The sequence below is a fragment of the Atractosteus spatula genome, chromosome 14 (genome assembly GCF_055471065.1).
Source record: "Atractosteus spatula isolate fAtrSpa1 chromosome 14, fAtrSpa1.hap1, whole genome shotgun sequence".
In the NCBI taxonomy this organism is placed as follows: Eukaryota; Metazoa; Chordata; class Actinopteri; order Semionotiformes; family Lepisosteidae; genus Atractosteus; species Atractosteus spatula.
The window spans coordinates 13,936,672-13,954,844 of record NC_142719.1 but is presented as its reverse complement, the minus strand read 5'-3'; the positions used below and the strand labels follow the sequence as shown (position 1 = coordinate 13,954,844).

Below are 18,173 nucleotides of genomic sequence, written 5' to 3'. Positions count from 1 at the left end.
AGCCGCTCCTCTGAGCTCTTTAAACCAGCAGCACAACATGGCGGCTTGTGGCACCTGGAGCAGGAGGAAGTCCCGTGGAGGGAAGGCAGGCACACACACAAGTGAGGAGCACCATGCAGCGCGCCAGGGCCACACCGCGCTCCGCCAGGTGACTGGCACTGACCCAGATAGGAGCGACGGTGCCAGCACACCTGCCTGTCGGCCCGTTAAACCTGACGAGCCACAGAGTGGGCCCCCCGGCCAGCTGGGGCTTCTTGTGAAAGAGCACAGCGAGTACACTGCTCAGCACACTGCTGAGACTGCAGCTGAGGAGGGCGAGACCTCTCTCTCACGCGTGTGTGCGCATACACAAACTCGGCATGGACTCTGCACAAACAAGAATGAGCTGCCTACATACCAACAGATACACAGAAGTAAAGTCACACAGACACACATATACATTAACACCAAGACACACAGATACACACACCTCCAGACATGTAAATACACACAGACACCATGACACAGATGGACATGGTCTGAGACACACATAAACACCAAGACACACAGACACACACTCTGAGACACATGTACACACACAGATACACACACACACACAATGAGAAACACACATCAAGACACACAGATACACAAACTGGGACACACAGACACACACGGTGTCATAGACACAAACACACTGACGTGCACTCTCTCTGAGCAAATAAATGCTGCAGCACAGCCAGCGCTAACCTGTGACCAGATCTCGTACCATCTCGGCACACAAACCACACAGCACTGCAAACACCTCACACCTGCCCTCCCACCCTGCTCGTTCTCACAGCGCGCTCCCTGCCAGGAAGTCAGAACGTTAATTCGTCAGAGAACAAGTGCAGCCGGACAGCAGCTCGCGCCAAGAGTGATGTGTCTTTCCACCTGCCAGCACCTCTCCCTTGATCAGCTTCTCCGCTCTTTTAATAAGACCCAACGCCCAGCGTTCTGGAGAAACACGAAGACAGCAGCACTCAGGAGAGGCCCAAGTTCTGTATTCAGAGTGGAAAATCCTCTAGATGCCTCAGTCGGGCCTACACTACCTCCTCCACGGCCACGGAAGAGTCCCAACATAAATCCTGAACCTGGAAGAAGGTTCCCGTTTGGCTTTGGAGACAGAGGGCTTATTCTGCACTCTTTTTTTAAACAATAACAGTGAGGAGAGCAGTATATTTTCACTTATATTTTAAATACCATTACAGACCGAGCACTGCTCGTGAAATGGAAAAAAAATACTAGGATATCTTGCTCCTCTTGCTGGTGTAAGTGACTTATCAATACACTCAGAAAAGCTGCTTTCTGATGAACCAGGGTGCTTCAGGAAACAGCCTTCATTACTCTCGATAAATAAGTGAATCTCCTCGCTTCACGGGCACTATTAAGATAGATGCTGGTGTTTTGTCGGCAGTTGTGGGTTTGGTAGACAAGAACTGCAGGAAGTGTTTTTCAGCTCAGATTCAGCCTCTTGCATGTGGTGGCGGGCTGGAATCTCTGACCATGTGAGCTGAGGGGTGCGGAGGGCATCACGGCGGGCTGTGCAGTATCCGTGCAGCCTGAAGGAGGCATGAAGAGTCTAGTAGACCCCAAAATAGCTGCAGGACCTGACAGTGCTGGGAGTTTCCAGGCCTGATCTGTGCTGCTATTTTCAGCGTAATGTGCCTGAGATAGGGCGGGGTGCGAGAGGCGGTTGGGCGCTCTCGTCGTTGGTACAAAAGAACCACTTCAGCCCCTCCAGAGGTGCAATCTCAGACCCAGAGCATGCTCTCTCACTCTTCCCCCCCCTCTCTCATGCCTGCCTCACCTTCCCTCTCTCTCCTTCTCTTTCACTGCTTTTCTCTGTTCCCATCTCTCTCTCTTGACACCCAGCATTATTACAGATAACATTATCACCGAGCTCAAAACCAGCAGCAGCAGTAATTGTAACAGTAAACTGTCCCTGGCGGCCTCTCGCTGGCTCCCCCTGCTGTCTGGCCTGACTGTGTGCTACTGTTCCCATTTGTGTGTCTATGACTGTCATTACTGTGACCTGTGTGAAGTACCTGGTGCTGCTGCAGCTCCCTGATGGTGTCCTGTGCTCTCTCCAGGCTCTCGCTGGCTGTGCTGCACTGCTGCCGCACCACTGCCAACTCCCTCTTGATCACATAGTTCTCCTCTGCCTCCAGAGCTCGCGTGACCTGACCCTGAGTGGGAGAGGACAGAGGAAGAGGTGGGTCAGGCAGAGAGAGGGAGAGTGGGAGACAGAAAAAGAGCAAAGTGCGGAGGAAAGGGGAGAGAGGAGACAATTAAAGCCCCAGCACACAACAGGGTGCACTGTAGCCCTGACTCTGCACAGGCTCCAGCCTGGTGCTGTCTTTGTGTATCCCAGTCTGTGTCTTCCTTGAGATCAGCTGTACGTGAGGGGAGAGGCAACCTTGCCACAGTGAGTGAGCCAGTGGCCCAGTCTGAAACATTGGAGGCTAATTCTAGACCAGGACCCTAGCTGTGATCTTCAGGCTGTGGGGGACCAATTTGGATTTTAACCCCAGTCCGGGATGTGGGGGCTTATCCTAGACTGGGACCCCAGCTGTGATTTCCAGGTTGTAGGGCTCATCCTGGGCTGGGAGCCCAGCTGTGATCTCTGGGCTGCAGGGGCTTATCCTGGACTGGGACCCCTGGATTGAGCTGTGGGGGCTCATCTCAGACTAGGATCCTGGCTACAGCTGCACTCAGATGATAGAAAGTGAATGGGAGCTTGAGACGCCACCCTGTGGCCTTTAAACAGGGTACCAAACCCACAGCAGCTCATAGCACACAGATGCCACACACTCTACCTCTGAAGAACTGGCACAGTGGACTTCAGCTGTGAACACAGGACCCCCCACTGAACATTACGGCCATCGCAAACACAGAAAATGAGGATCTGACACACCTTCTCCCCTCCCTCTGCTCCCCGGATGGCATAGCACAGCACAACACAGCGAGCAGGCAGGGCAGTTACTAGTGGAGTAAGTGGACCCATCAGTCTGTCAGGCTGGAACTGGAATAATTTCTCCCTTATCACTTCGACAAAGAAGGGCAAAATTCTCTAACAAGGAGGTTAATAATAATAATTCCTTATGTTTCTATAGCGCCTTTCTGGACTCTCCACTCAAGCATTTTACAGGTAATAGGGGCTCCCCTCCACCATCACCAATGTGTAGCACCACCTGGATGATGTGACGACATCCATAGCGCACCAGAACGCTCACCACACACCAGCTATCAGTGGAGAGGAGAACGGAGGGATGAAGTCAATTCATAGATGGGTGATTATTAGGAGGCCAAGATGGGTAAAGACCAGGGGGAAATTTGGCCAGAACACCAGGATTACTATTTTTGAGTAATGCCTTGGGATTTCTAATGACCACAGAGAGTCAGGACCTTGGTTTTACATCTTTTTTGAAGGACAGCGCTTTTGTACAGTATAAATACTGTATATATAATCACTATACTGGGGCATTAGGACCCACACAGACTGCAGGGAGAGCACTCCCTACGAGTCCCACTAACACCTCTTCCAGTAGCGGCCTTAGCTTTCCCAGGAGGACCCAGGAGTACCAATTCAGGTACTAACCAGACTCACACCTGCTTCGCTTCAGTGGGTTGCCAGTGAGTTGCACGGTGATATGGCTGCTGTTATTATTTTCACCACAATAAGGGCCTATTCTGTTAACACTGGCCATCTTGGCAATTTTAGCACATATCAGCAGCTGGGCCGTCGGTCCTCATTCACCTGGCCATCCCAGCCTTGGACAGACAGACGGACAAATGGTGGACAGGTGGACAGACAGGCAGTCTCTCATGCAGGAGTGAGGAGGCTGTGTTATCTGTGTGCACGGGGGGAAGGGGGAGGGATGGAGGGGATGTTGTTTAAATACGGTACCTGGATCAGTCTGTCTGCCAAAGCGGCACTCTCCTACAGCGTCGCAGAGAGACGGAGGGAGCGAGAGAGAGGTGGCGTAACACAGAGAGACAGCGACAAGAAAGACAGGAAGTAAAGGTCAGCAGAGAGTGTGCCCAGATAGAGGGAGGAGAGGAGAGATTCAAGAAAGACGAGAAAACCAGAGGAGAAAAAAATGAGATGGGAGAGGAGAGAGGAGAAAGAACAGAAAACAAGAGAGGGAAAAGGAAGGGAAAAGGCATAAAACAGGGACAACTGGAAACCAGGCTTTGAAAGCAGAGGAGAAGTCAGTTGTGCAGCCAGAGACACTAAGTCTACAGCCCAGCTCACTCATCTACAGCACTGACGCACACAGGCTAAAGACCTGACCCGGGACACACTGAACAGACAGTGGGAGCTTTGGTACTGATAACTTCTGGCAATGACAAGCACTGATGCCAGGGGGATCTTACACCAGGGGGCTCTGGTTCTGATGGATTCTGGGACTAACGGGCCTCTGACACCATTGGGCTCTGGTTCTAACGGGCTCTGATGCAAGGGGGATCTGACACCAGGGAGCTCTGGTTCTGATGGACTCTGGGACTAACGGGCTCTGATGTCAGGGGGATCTGACACCAGGAATCTCCAACACCTGGGGCTTCTGGCAATAAGGATCTTTGACACCAGGTGGGTCTGGAACTAGGAATGTGTGGCACCAGGGGGCTTCACCAGTAGGGATCTCTGACAGCAGGGATCTTTGGCACCAGGGGACTCACGCACTAGGGATCTCTGGCTAGATGGCTCTGACATTAATGTGCTCTGACATCAGGGAGCTCTGGCACTAATGGGCTCTACCACCAGAGAGGATTCTGACATCACGGGACGCCATGTCCCCGGCTGTCTCCATCCTTTTCTGTCACCATCTCAAGAAGAAAAGTGTAAAACGTTGTCAGACGCCAAAAGTGCATTCACTTATTTTAAAGGACAGTAAAGGCATCTCTTCTCCCCACAAAGAAAGGTTGTGCATGTCCAGTTCTCCCACCTTCTCCAGGGTCTCAATCCTCTGCTTCAGGAGTCGGTTCTCTGTGCGCAGCCTCTGTGGGGGGAGATCATAGGGTCTGGGGGTGAGTCTCTGACACACACAGCTACAGCCCACCTGACTTTACTCCACTGCACTGAGACTCACCTGTCTGTCCTATACTCTGTGCCTGCTTCACACCTATTGACTGTACCCTGCTGCAGTGTGGCCACGCTCCTTTTCTTACACAGAGAGACAGCTCAGTCCAACCGCTTTCTGCAAGCAGCTCCTGTATTATACAGTACCTGCACCCGTATCATAGTGTTTCTTCAATTTCAACAGCAAACCTGAGAGACTTTCTCACAACACTGAATTACTCACTCTTTTCAGGTTTATGCTGAATTACTCACTCTTTTCTCAGAAAACACAAGCAGTCAGGTCTGGACTGAACCACAAATTTTTCCAGACCCAGTGCTGCGTGGAGGCTTCCCACTGTGTATAACACAGGTGATCTCCATTTACGCTGCTCATGCAGGCCCTGAGGTACAATTTGCAAAATAAAGACAGAAACAGTCACCTTGATCTCTATCTGCTCCTCCATCTCTTTGTTCTTGATGGTGGTGTACTCCTTCTCTAGCCTGGGGACACAGGACACAGCCTCAGCACAGCTCTCTGTGCTCAGTGACAGCACAGTACTGTCACACGAAACAGACTGCACTATCTCCCTCTCCATGTGTGAAAGGGCCAGGAACAATGAAACTTCACTACAGTGGACACAAGGAAGTACCTGGCACTTACTTACACAACCACACACACAAAACTCAGCAGCTAGTCCTGAAATATGCTGTACGATACCATCCTGTGCTTTCCTGTATCAGATAAATCAGTATATGTGCAGTTTGTGCTGCCATAAAGTGTACAGAGGTGCACTTTATCAAACTAAAGAGTTCTGTCCTACACTATGTTGTGTTGTGCTCTGTTGATGCCCTGTGCTATGCTGTTGCACTATGTTGCTGCACTGTGTTGTTACCCTTTGCTGTGTTGTGCTCTGGTGTTACCCTGTGCTGTGTTGCCTTGTGTTGTTGCACTGTTTTGCTCTGTTGTTGCCCTGTGCTATGCTGTTGCCCTGTGTTGTTGCCCTATGTTGCCGCACTGTGTTTTGCTGCCCTGTGATGTTGCACTGTGCTGTGTTGTGCTCTGTTTGTTCCATGTGCTGTGTTGCCCTGGTCTGTGCATTTCTCCCACCAGTTTGTGTGAGTCTGTAACAAACTGTCCTGGCTAACCCTGGCTTCTCTCAAGACATGGCTGGCTGAGATCCTGGGAACAATGAGCTACTGAAAGGCCTCCTCTCGTTTGTTACCACTCTAATGTCCTGTGTGCTAAGCCGTGTGGCCCTGTATCATGCTGTGCTGTTTCTACATACTTTTTCATCCTCTTGGGGTTGTATTTGACTTGGTAGGCCCTCAGGATGAGCTTGTCGGGCCAGTTGTCGAACTGGTGGGGGATGACCTTCTGGAAGTGCTGGGGAGACACATTAGAGAGATTAGACCCTCAAAATTCAGAGACGTCGCAACACCACCCACAGCCATCCAAAAGGCAGATTAATGACAGTAAGAAAAGGACGAGGAGACGATGAAGATAAAGGAGCCAGAGCTCATTGTGTTTCTCAGTGGTCTCAGGGACCTGTACCTGGGACATTCCCTCCATGTCCAGCTGAATGAGGTCAGTCTGGTTGTTCTGTAGAATGGCCATCCCCACACGGAAAATAATCTCCAGCCCCTGCAGGGACACACACATCAGCACATTGACACACAAATCAGACCGCTGACACGCACATCAGCACATTGACACACAAATCAGACCGCTGACACGCACATCAGCACACTGACACACAAATCAGACCGCTGACACGCACATCAGCACACTGACACGCACATCAGACCGCTGACACGCACATCAGCACATTGACACACAAATCAGACCGCTGGCACGCACATCAGCACAATGACACACAAATCAGACCGCTGACATGCACATCAGCACACTGACACACAAATCAGCACATTGACACACAAATCAGACCGCTGACACACACATCAGCACACTGACACACAAATCAGACCGCTGACACGCACATCAGCACACTGACACGCACATCAGACCGCTGACACGCACATCAGCACATTGACACACAAATCAGACCGCTGGCACGCACATCAGCACAATGACACACAAATCAGACCGCTGACATGCACATCAGCACACTGACACACAAATCAGCACATTGACACACAAATCAGACCGCTGACACACAAATCAGACCGCTGACACACACATCAGCACACTGACACACAAATCAGACCGCTGACAGGCACATCAGCACACTGACACACAAATCAGACCGCTGACACGCACATCAGCACACTGACACGCACATCAGACCGCTGACACGCACATCAGACCGCTGACACGCACATCAGACCGCTGACACAAACATCAGACCGCTGACACACAAATCAGACCACTGACACGCACATCAGCACAATGACACACAAATCAGACCGCTGACACGCACATCAGCACAATGACACACAAATCAGACCACTGACACACACATCAGCACACTGACACACACATCAGATCGCTGACACGCAAATCAGATCGCTGACACGCAAATCAGACCGCTGACACGCAAATCAGACTGCTGACACGCACATCAGCACATTGACACACAAATCAGACCGCTGACACGAACATCAGCACACTGACACACAAATCAGACCGCTGACACGAACATCAGCACACTGACACGCAAATCAGACCGCTGACAGGCACATCAGCACACTGACACACAAATCAGACCGCTGACAGGCACATCAGCACACTGACACACAAATCAGACCACTGACACGCACATCAGCACACTGACACGCACATCAGACCGCTGACACACACATCAGCACAATGACACGCACATCAGACCGCTGACACACAAATCAGACCGCTGACACACAAATCAGACCGCTGACACGCACATCAGCACAATGACACACAAATCAGACCGCTGACACGCACATCAGCACACTGACACACAAATCAGACCACTGACACACAAATCAGACCGCTGACATGCACATCAGCACACTGACACACAAATCAGACTGCTGACACGCACATCAGCACACTGACACGCAAATCAGACCGCTGACACGCAAATCAGCACGCTGACACGCAAATCAGACCGCTGACACGCAAATCAGCACACTGACACGCAAATCAGACCGCTGACACGCAAATCAGACCGCTGACACGCAAATCAGACTGCTGACACGCAAATCAGCACACTGACACACAAATCAGACCGCTGACATGCACATCAGCACACTGACACGCAAATCAGACTGCTGACACGCACATCAGCACACTGACACGCAAATCAGCACACTGACACGCAAATCAGACCGCTGACACGCAAATCAGACCGCTGACACGCAAATCAGATCGCTGACACGCAAATCAGATCGCTGACACGCAAATCAGATCGCTGACACGCAAATCAGACCGCTGACACGCAAATCAGACTGCTGACACGCACATCAGCACATTGACACACAAATCAGACCGCTGACACGAACATCAGCACACTGACACACAAATCAGACCGCTGACACGAACATCAGCACACTGACACACAAATCAGACCGCTGACAGGCACATCAGCACACTGACACACAAATCAGACCGCTGACAGGCACATCAGCACACTGACACACAAATCAGACCGCTGACACGCACATCAGCACACTGACACGCACATCAGACCGCTGACACACACATCAGCACAATGACACGCACATCAGACCGCTGACACACAAATCAGACCGCTGACACACAAATCAGACCGCTGACACGCACATCAGCACAATGATACACAAATCAGACCGCTGACACGCACATCAGCACACTGACACACAAATCAGACCACTGACACACAAATCAGACCGCTGACATGCACATCAGCACACTGACACACAAATCAGACTGCTGACACGCACATCAGCACACTGACACACAAATCAGACCGCTGACACGCAAATCAGACCGCTGACACGCAAATCAGACTGCTGACACGCACATCAGCACACTGACACGCAAATCAGCACGCTGACACGCAAATCAGCACGCTGACACGCAAATCAGACCGCTGACACGCAAATCAGCACACTGACACGCAAATCAGACCGCTGACACGCAAATCAGACCGCTGACACGCAAATCAGCACACTGACACACAAATCAGACCGCTGACATGCACATCAGCACACTGACACGCAAATCAGCACACTGACACGCAAATCAGCACACTGACACGCAAATCAGACCGCTGACACACAAATCAGACCGCTGACACGCAAATCAGATCGCTGACACGCAAATCAGACCGCTGACACGCAAATCAGACTGCTGACACGCAAATCAGCACATTGACACACAAATCAGACCGCTGACACGAACATCAGCACACTGACACACAAATCAGACCGCTGACACGAACATCAGCACACTGACACACAAATCAGACTGCTGACACGCACATCAGCACACTGACACACAAATCAGACCGCTGACACGCAAATCAGACCGCTGACACGCAAATCAGACCGCTGACACACAAATCAGACTGCTGACACGCACATCAGCACACTGACATGCAAATCAGCACACTGACACGCAAATCAGACCGCTGACACGCAAATCAGACCGCTGACACGCAAATCAGCACACTGACACGCAAATCAGACCGCTGACACGCAAATCAGCACACTGACACACAAATCAGACCGCTGACATGCACATCAGCACACTGACACGCAAATCAGACTGCTGACACGCACATCAGCACACTGACACGCAAATCAGCACACTGACACGCAAATCAGCACACTGACACGCAAATCAGACCGCTGACACGCACATCAGCACATTGACACACAAATCAGACCGCTGACACGCACATCAGCACATTGACACACAAATCAGACCGCTGACACGCACATCAGCAAACTGACACGCAAATCAGACCGCTGACACGCACATCAGCACACTGACACACAAATCAGACCGCTGACACGCACATCAGACCGCTGACACGCACATCAGACCGCTGACACGCTGACACAAGTCTGGAACACACATATCAAGGCACTGGAATTAGGAAACACTGGCCCGGGGTCAGGCAGTGTGTCTAGAGGTTACTGATGAGCTGGAGAAGCTGGCGTTCTGACCTCGTACATGAAGATGTCAAAGACACGCGTGGCCACGGGCAGCGGCAGGAAGGTCAGGAACAGCGTGAGGAACCAGGAGGAGGCATACATGGAGGTGTGGAAGCTCTGAGAGCGGAAATGCACATTCAGCTCTGGCAGCTGCTCCTGAGGAGACACAGACAGACAGACACAGACAGTACTGTCAGATTACAGACAGTTCAAGTAATGACAATGACAGTAATGACGGTACAGTAACGACAATGCTGTCACCACTGTATAATAACACTGTATCAGTACAGCACTGTCCCAGAGAAGACAATACTGTCAGATTAGTCACCACTGCATCAGTACAGCGCTGTCCCAGAGAAGACAATACTGCCAGATTAGTTGCCACTGCATCAGTACACCACTGTCCCAGAGGAGACAATACTGTCAGATTAGTCGCCACTGCATCAGTACAGCACTGTCCCAGAGAAGACAATACTGCCAGATTAGTTGCCACTGCATCAGTACACCACTGTCCCAGAGGAGACAATACTGCCAGATTAGTCGCCACTGCATCAGTACAGCACTGTCCCAGAGGAGACAATACTGTCAGATTAGTCACCACTGCATCAGTACAGCACTGTCCCAGAGGAGACAATACTGCCAGATTAGTCGCCACTGCATAAGTACAGCACCGTCCCAGAGGAGACAATACTGTCAGATTAGTCACCACTGCATCAGTACAGCGCTGTCCCAGAGGAGACAATACTGTCAGATTAGTCGCCACTGCATCAGTACAGCACTGTCCCAGAGGAGACAATACTGCCAGATTATTCACCACTGTATCTCAACACAGTTCTGTCCCAGAGGACAGAATACTGTCAGATTAATCACCACTGTATCTCAACACAGTTCTGTCCCAGAGGACAGAATACTGTCTAATTAATCACCACTGTATCTCAACACAGTTCTGTCCCAGAGGACAATACCGTCAGATTAATCACCACTGTATCTCAATACACGTCTGTCCCAGAGGAGACAAAACTGTCAGATTAATCACCACTGTATCAGTATAGCACTGTCCCAGAGTTGACAATACTGCCAGATTAGTCACCACTGTTAGTTGTTGGTTTATACTGACAACACTACTGTCGCTAACAGTGCACTTAGTGTGAAAACAAGACCCTAGACGAAAAAAACATTTACTATAAATACCGACTGATAAAGAGAATCTTAGTAAACACGAGAAAAAAACTGAAATCATAATGAAAAAGAGCAAAAATCTCAGCAGCAGTGTCTGGGACCACCGTTGTATGTATCTGTCACCACCCTGTGGAAAGAACCATTATTGCGGTTGCCTGAGCTGAGCGCCAGTGCAGCATCCCTATCAGCCAACTGCACTTTTTAACTCAATATTACTCTGCTGCAAGGTAAACAAGGTACAAGGTACAAGTTAAAATTTAAAAAGTTAAAAAAAGAGAAAGTAATAGCATACAACACATAGCAGTAGATATCAATATTGAAGCGTGAGGCACTGTGTCTCAGAAGAGTTAAGATTTAGTCTAAGTTTCCAAAGATATGGATTTTGACATGACTAAATCTACATCTCTGTTTCTGTATTTCCCTGCTCCTGCGCTGCTGTAAATTCTCTCACCTGCAGCAAGTACTCAAACTGGTAGATGCACAGTCCCAGCTCAGCCATGCTGGGCTTGAAGAGCTCCCTCAGCCTGTACTCCTGCATCAGACGCACAAACACACAGAAGGCCTCCTCCTCCGGCATCTGTGCACAGACAGGGGCAGGAACAGGGAGGGAGAGGGAGAAAGTGAGAGAAGGAGGGAGAGAGGGAGGGAGAAAAAGGGAAAAGGAGGGAAACGGGGAGAGGAGTGAGAGAGAGGGAGAGAGTGATAGGGTGAGGAGGGAAAAGAGGCATATGGGGATGGAAAAAGATGGAAAAAGAGAGAGAGAAAAATACTTTGCCGATTACAGGCTCCACACTTTGGAGGAGGGAGAATAAGTCCACAATAAAGTTCTGGATCTGTGTGCTGTGGGCGGGGGTACAAGTGATGCAGGGAGGGGGAGGGGGAGGGGAAAGGGGAAGCAGCCCTCGGGAAGGAGGGCTGAGCATGGCAGGGGAGGGAGACGGAGAGCGAGACAACAGCGCTACCCGGCCCCGCCTGTGGCTCAGTCCATCGCTGTCTCCACACAGCTACCTGCATGAGCAGCAGTCCCACGATGAACGCGCTGCCCTGGCAGTAGCCCACCTCCCGGTCCACCAAGGAGTAGGCCTGGAGACAGACAGAGTTACCCAGTCACAGCAACGTCTGCACTCTCAGCTTTTTAGCACTGCTGGCTGTACACTGCAGACGCTTCAGTAAAAACGTCACAGCACCAAAAAGACGCTTTGTTTCTTTCTGTTTCGTCAGTGCTGCTGGATAAGCCTGAAAGGACCACACTGCTGTGCAGCAGGAATCTCCAGTTCTGTTTCCCTGTGGGATTTTTAGCAAATACTGAGCATGGGGCACATCGGCTCCGCAGCCCCCCCTACCTTCATGACATTGAAGAGCACCTCCTGGCCCAGGCTGTCCTGGCCCTTGAAGAAGTCGTGCTCGGGGTAGGTGCGTGCAATGTCCCGGCGGATCAGCTTCTCGCATGGAGAGGACATCTTCAGCAGCTCTGAGTACTGGTTCTTCACCGGCATGTCGGTCGCGTTGCACAGCAGCTGCCAGACGATGGCCCGGAAGTGGTGGGGGATGCCCTTGCGGATCAGCTCCTGAGAGAGAGGGGAGACAGCTAGGTCACATGTATAACAGCAGCTCCCTCCCTCCCCTCTCTCTCCCTCCCCTCCATCAATCCCTCTCTCCTCTTGAAGAGCTTGAAGAGCTCCCTCCCCTCTCTCTCCCTCCCTCACTCCCTCTCTCCTCTCTCCCTCCCTCTGTTCCTCCCCTCCCTCAATCCCTCTCTCCTCTCTCTTCCTCCCTGTTCCTCCCCTCCCTCAATCCCTCTCTTCTCTCTCTCCCTCACGGCCCTCAATCCCTCTCTCTCTCCCCCTACCTCTGTTCCTCCCCTCCCTCAATCCCTCTCTCCTCTCTCCTCTCTCTTCCTCCCTGTTCCTCCTCTCCCTCAATCCCTCTCTTCTCTCTCTCCCTCATGGCCCTCAATCCCTCTCTCTCCCTCCCTCGATCCGTTCCTCCCCTCCCTCAATCCGTCTCTCCCCTCTCTCTCCCTCCCCCACTCCCTCTCTCCTCTCTCCCTCCCTCCCTCAATACCTTTCTCCCTCACTTCCTGTTCCTCCCCTCCCTCAGTCCCTCTCTCCTCTCTCTCCCTCTGTTCCTCCCCTCCCTCAGTCCCTCTCCTCTCCTCACCCTCCCTCACTCCCTCTTCTCTCCTCACTGTCCCTCACTCCCTCTCCTCTCTCCTCACCGTCCCTCACTCCCTCTCCGCTCTCCTCACCCTCCCTCTCTCTCCCCTGTCCTCACCATCCCTCTCTCCCTCCTCTCTCTCCTTACCCTCCCTCCTCTCTCCTCACCATCCCTCTCTCCCTCCTCTCTCTCCTTACCCTCCCTCCTCTCTCCTCACCATCCCTCTCTCCCTCCTCTCTCTCCTCACCCTCTCTCACCCCCTCCTCTCTTCCTCCCCTCTCTTCTCACCTTACCTCTCTCCCTCCTCTCTCTCCTCACCCTCTCTCTTCCCTCTTCTCATCCTCCATCTCTCCCCTCTCTCCTCATCCTCCTTCTCTCAAACCTTGAGCAGCTTGTCCTTCTTGCGTCTCCACTCCTCCCACTCGTTGACGATGCGGCCCCACAGGATCCAGGTGTCCTCCTCCAGGTGGCTGAGGTTGCTGGAGGCGGAAGAGCTGGACACTAGCGAAGAGCCGCTGTTCCGCCGGGAGCCACTCATGGAGCGCATGGACTTGGAGTCTGCCTCCAAAAGCCTGAGAGAGAGGGAGAGAGGAGGAGAGCAGAAAGGAGGAGGGAGGGGGAGAGAGGGACACCGGAGGAGGGAGAGTGAGAGAATATGAGGTGGGACAGAGAAGGAGTGAAAGAGACAGAACAGGAGGTGGAATAGAGGATGAAAGGACAAAGAAGGAGGAAGGAGGGAGAGGGGGAGAGAGAAGAGGAGGGAGAGAGGAGGAGGAAGGAGAGATCATATGAGGTGAAGACGTGGAGGAGGGAGAGGAAGAGGAGGTGGGACAAGTGAGGAGGAAGGAAGGAGACAGGAGGAGGAGGAGAGAGAGAAGGGGGTGGGAGGTGGAGACAGGAGGAGAGAAGGAGGAGGGAAAGGAGAGAAAGAGAGAGTGCTTGAGACTCACCTGTTGAAACCTGAGAGAACATATGGTAAAGGCACAGCCTCTGTTCTACACATACAAGTCCCTGCAGTGAAGGTACTGCTGTTCTAGCAGCAGCAGGGAGCACAGGGAGTCCTTGTCTGAACAGTACAGTGCCTGTATTGACAGTAGAGTATCTGTATTAACAGAGCAGTACCTGTGATAGAAGACCTAATCAATAACAATACACTGCTTGTACCGACAGCAGATATTAAAAGTGTGGCACCCGTTTTCACAGAGATATGCTTCCTATCTCACCTGTTCTGCTCCTCCAGCTTGGCCAGCAGTTCAAGCTCATCAGGGCTCAGGTTCTCCGAGTCGGCAGGGGAGCAGGCCGGCGCCGACAGCATAGCATCTTGGGAGGAGGAGTCAGGGCTGAGGACGGGGCTGCCAGTGGATGGGGGATCTGGGTCCAGGGCAGGAGGTGACAGGGATCTCTCGGGGTCCTGCTCTGGGCTTCCCGTTGGATCCGAGTCCGAGGGAGGTGGGGGACTGCTTCTGGGGCTGGCCATAATTGCAGCGTTGCACTCTGGGTAGGGTATGGGGGGGCAAGGGTTGGGGCTTCCTCCTCTCTCCTCTCACCTGGCGCAGGTATCACAGCACCTCACGTCAGCTACACAAACAACACAAGAAACAATGAGCAGAAAATTGTCTTTCACAAACACACAATGGAAAGGATCTAACTGCTGCCTGACATCCTGATGACATTATTAGCTATTTGTATACTGTATTCTGCATTCTCCCACTATAAAGAAACACTCCATACGTTTACCATCAAAACCTTGGAATAACCCAGTTCAGTGTGTGCCCAGGATACCAAAACAGACTGCTGGCACAGTTCTCTCAGTACAGACTACTGACTCAGGTCTCCCTAACACAGAGCTCCCAGTACAGACTACCCACACAGGGAACCCTAACAATGGGCTTTCAGTACAGACTACTTACTCAGGTCTCCCTAACACAGGGCTCTCAGTACAGACTACTGACTTAGGGCTCCCAGTACAGACTACTGACTCAGGGCTCCCAGTACTGACACATGACTACCTAACACCGGGCTCCCAGTACAGACTAATAACTCAGGCCTCCCTAACACAGACCTCCCAGTACAGACTACTGACTTAGGGCTCCCAGTACAGACTACTGACTCAGGGCTCCCTAACACAGGACTCCCAGTACAGACTACTGACACAGGGCTCCCTAACACAGTGCTCCCAGTACGGACTAGTGACACAGGGCTCCCTAACACAGGGCTCCCAGTACAGACTAGTGACACAGGGCTCCCTAACACAGGGCTCACCGTACAGACTAGTGACACAGGGCTCCCTAACACAGCGATCCCAGTACAGACTACTGACTCAGGTCTCCCTAATACAGGGCTCCCAGTACAGACTACTGACACAGGGCTCTCTAATACAGGGCTCACAGTACAGACTACTGACTCAGGGCTCCCTGATACAGGGCAACCAGTACACAGGGCTTCCGGGCTTCCAATACAAACTACTGACACAGAGCTCCTAATACAGGGCTCCCTGCAGACTGGTGACACAGTGCCTCTAACACAGGGCAACGAAAACAGACTGCTGACACAGGGTTCCCAGTACAGACTTCTGACACAGGGCTCCTAACACAGGGCTCCCAATTCAGACTTTAGAAACAGGGTCCCCAATACAGACTGCTGTTGACAGAGTATCCCTCCTTTTTAGGAGTCAACCAGTCTGTTGACTCCTAAAAAGGATTCCCAGTACAGTCTTTATAAACAAGTATCAGAACACAGGAAGTTGAGATGTTCCTAAATGAAAAAATTAAGCATTCCAATTTTCTTCATTGTCATTCCACCCTACAGTTTGTGAGCCACCAGACTAACTGTCCAGTCTAGGTGCTCTTTCAATAATGCAGGCCTCAGATAGATGGGTTTTCCTTTTCAGTCTCTGAATCCGCCAGGGTTTGTGTACAATACTGTCATTGTTGGGGAGTCTGCCTGCTTGCTGTTCTTCCCCTGTGAGTCCCCACACAGCCCTGGCTCCTGGCACACATAGCACATAGTGGCACACACAGCAATTATTGAAACAGTATTGTCCTGCCTGTCCCCTGGTCTCCCATCTTTCTAATCATCCCTTCAGCCCCCATCTCTCCTTTCTAACTCCCATCTACCTCCTCTCTACCCCCCCATCTCTCCCCTCCAGTCCCCTATCTCTGTCTTCTTACCCCCATCTCTCCCATATCTACTCCTCATCTCAGTCTTCCTGCCCTTTCTCACGTCTTCTCTCTTTCAAAGCACTTTCAGACATCTTTGTTTGAATCTGTTTCATGAAAGCCACTGAAGAATAGCCATCTGCTCTCTCCCTCAATAGCCAGGAATTTAGGCATATTTACCCAATATCTCTGTGTGTCACCCCAACTCTGTGTCTCTGACAGTATGTACAGATATTAGACTGGCTTATATACCCAATATCTCCGTGTGTCACCCCAACTCTGTGTCTCTGACAGTATGTACAGATATTAGACTGGCTTATATACCCAATATCTCTGAGTGTCACCCCAACTCTTTGTCTCTGACAGTATGTACAGATAGTACAGATATTAGACTGGCTTATATACCCAATATCTCTGTGTGTCACCCCAACTCTGTGTCTCTGACAGTATGTACAGATATTAGACTGGCTTATATACCCAATATCTCTGTGTGTCACCCCAACTCTGTGTCTCTGACAGTATGTACAGATATTAGATTGGCTTATATACCCAATATCTCTGAGTGTCACCCCAACTCTGTGTCTCTGACAGTATGTACAGATATTAGACTGGCTTATATACCCAATATCTCTGTGTGTCACCCCAACTCTGTGTCTCTGACAGTATGTACAGATATTAGATTGGCTTATATACCCAATATCTCTGAGTGTCACCCCAACTCTGTGTCTCTGACAGTATGTACAGATATTAGACTGGCTTATATACCCAATATCTCTGTGTGTCACCCCAACTCTGTGTCTCTGACAGTATGTACAGATATTAGACTGGCTTATATACCCAATATCTCTGTGTGTCACCCCAACTCTGTGTCTCTAACAGTATGTACAGATATTAGACTGGTTTATATACCCAATATCTCTGAGTGTCACCCCAACTCTGCCGCTACCCAGCTGTATCCAGTGTAGGGGGGGGTGTATGTGTGTGTCGTACCCAGCGCAGGGGTGTGTGTGTTGTGGCGGAACACACACACACAAACGAACCGGTGTTCGTCCCTATAAAAGCACAACTCCGCCCGCCGCCTCGCTTTGTTCGGAGCCACAGCCATCCGCACACCCCCGCCCACCCTCCCTCACACAAACCGCCGTCCCGACAGCCGGAAAACCGAGGAAACGGAGCAGTAACACACCTGAAGCCGGGCTGCCGTGGGCGGGCGAGTCTGCCAGCTCAGACACACGGACCTCGCCTGAGAGCGGCGGGCATCGCCGAGGAGCTGCGGTTCGCCGTGCGCGCATAAAATACGTGAGGACAAGAAAACACGGCCTTGGAAAGAAAATATATGAATTACAACTAACACCGTTTCACGATAAGAATAATAATTATTGTTGTTGTTATTATGAAGCGGCGCCCGAAGGCGGTCACTTCGTTAAATTGAAAAAAAAAAACCTCAAGCTGTCAGTTCGCTC

At 51.3% G+C, this 18,173-nt stretch overlaps 1 protein-coding gene across 2 annotated transcripts in view; it reads right to left on the bottom strand.

The window, feature by feature from the left end:
- Positions 1-18,161, bottom strand: part of evi5l (ecotropic viral integration site 5 like) — a 41,389-nt gene extending 23,228 nt beyond the window's left edge. For both annotated transcript variants that reach the window (XM_088932774.1, XM_088932775.1), the window contains exons 1-12: positions 17,897-18,161; positions 14,776-15,130; positions 13,935-14,124; positions 12,739-12,963; positions 12,404-12,478; positions 11,847-11,972; positions 10,229-10,372; positions 6,633-6,722; positions 6,367-6,464; positions 5,521-5,581; positions 4,968-5,021; positions 2,067-2,207 (exon numbers count right to left, since the gene is read on the bottom strand). In XM_088932774.1, coding sequence (XP_088788900.1) covers positions 2,067-2,207; positions 4,968-5,021; positions 5,521-5,581; positions 6,367-6,464; positions 6,633-6,722; positions 10,229-10,372; positions 11,847-11,972; positions 12,404-12,478; positions 12,739-12,963; positions 13,935-14,124; positions 14,776-15,029 — 1,458 coding nt within the window. In that variant the 5' untranslated portion in view covers positions 15,030-15,130; positions 17,897-18,161. The remainder of the gene's footprint in view (positions 1-2,066; positions 2,208-4,967; positions 5,022-5,520; positions 5,582-6,366; positions 6,465-6,632; positions 6,723-10,228; positions 10,373-11,846; positions 11,973-12,403; positions 12,479-12,738; positions 12,964-13,934; positions 14,125-14,775; positions 15,131-17,896) is intronic.
- Positions 18,162-18,173: the final 12 nt, after the last annotated feature.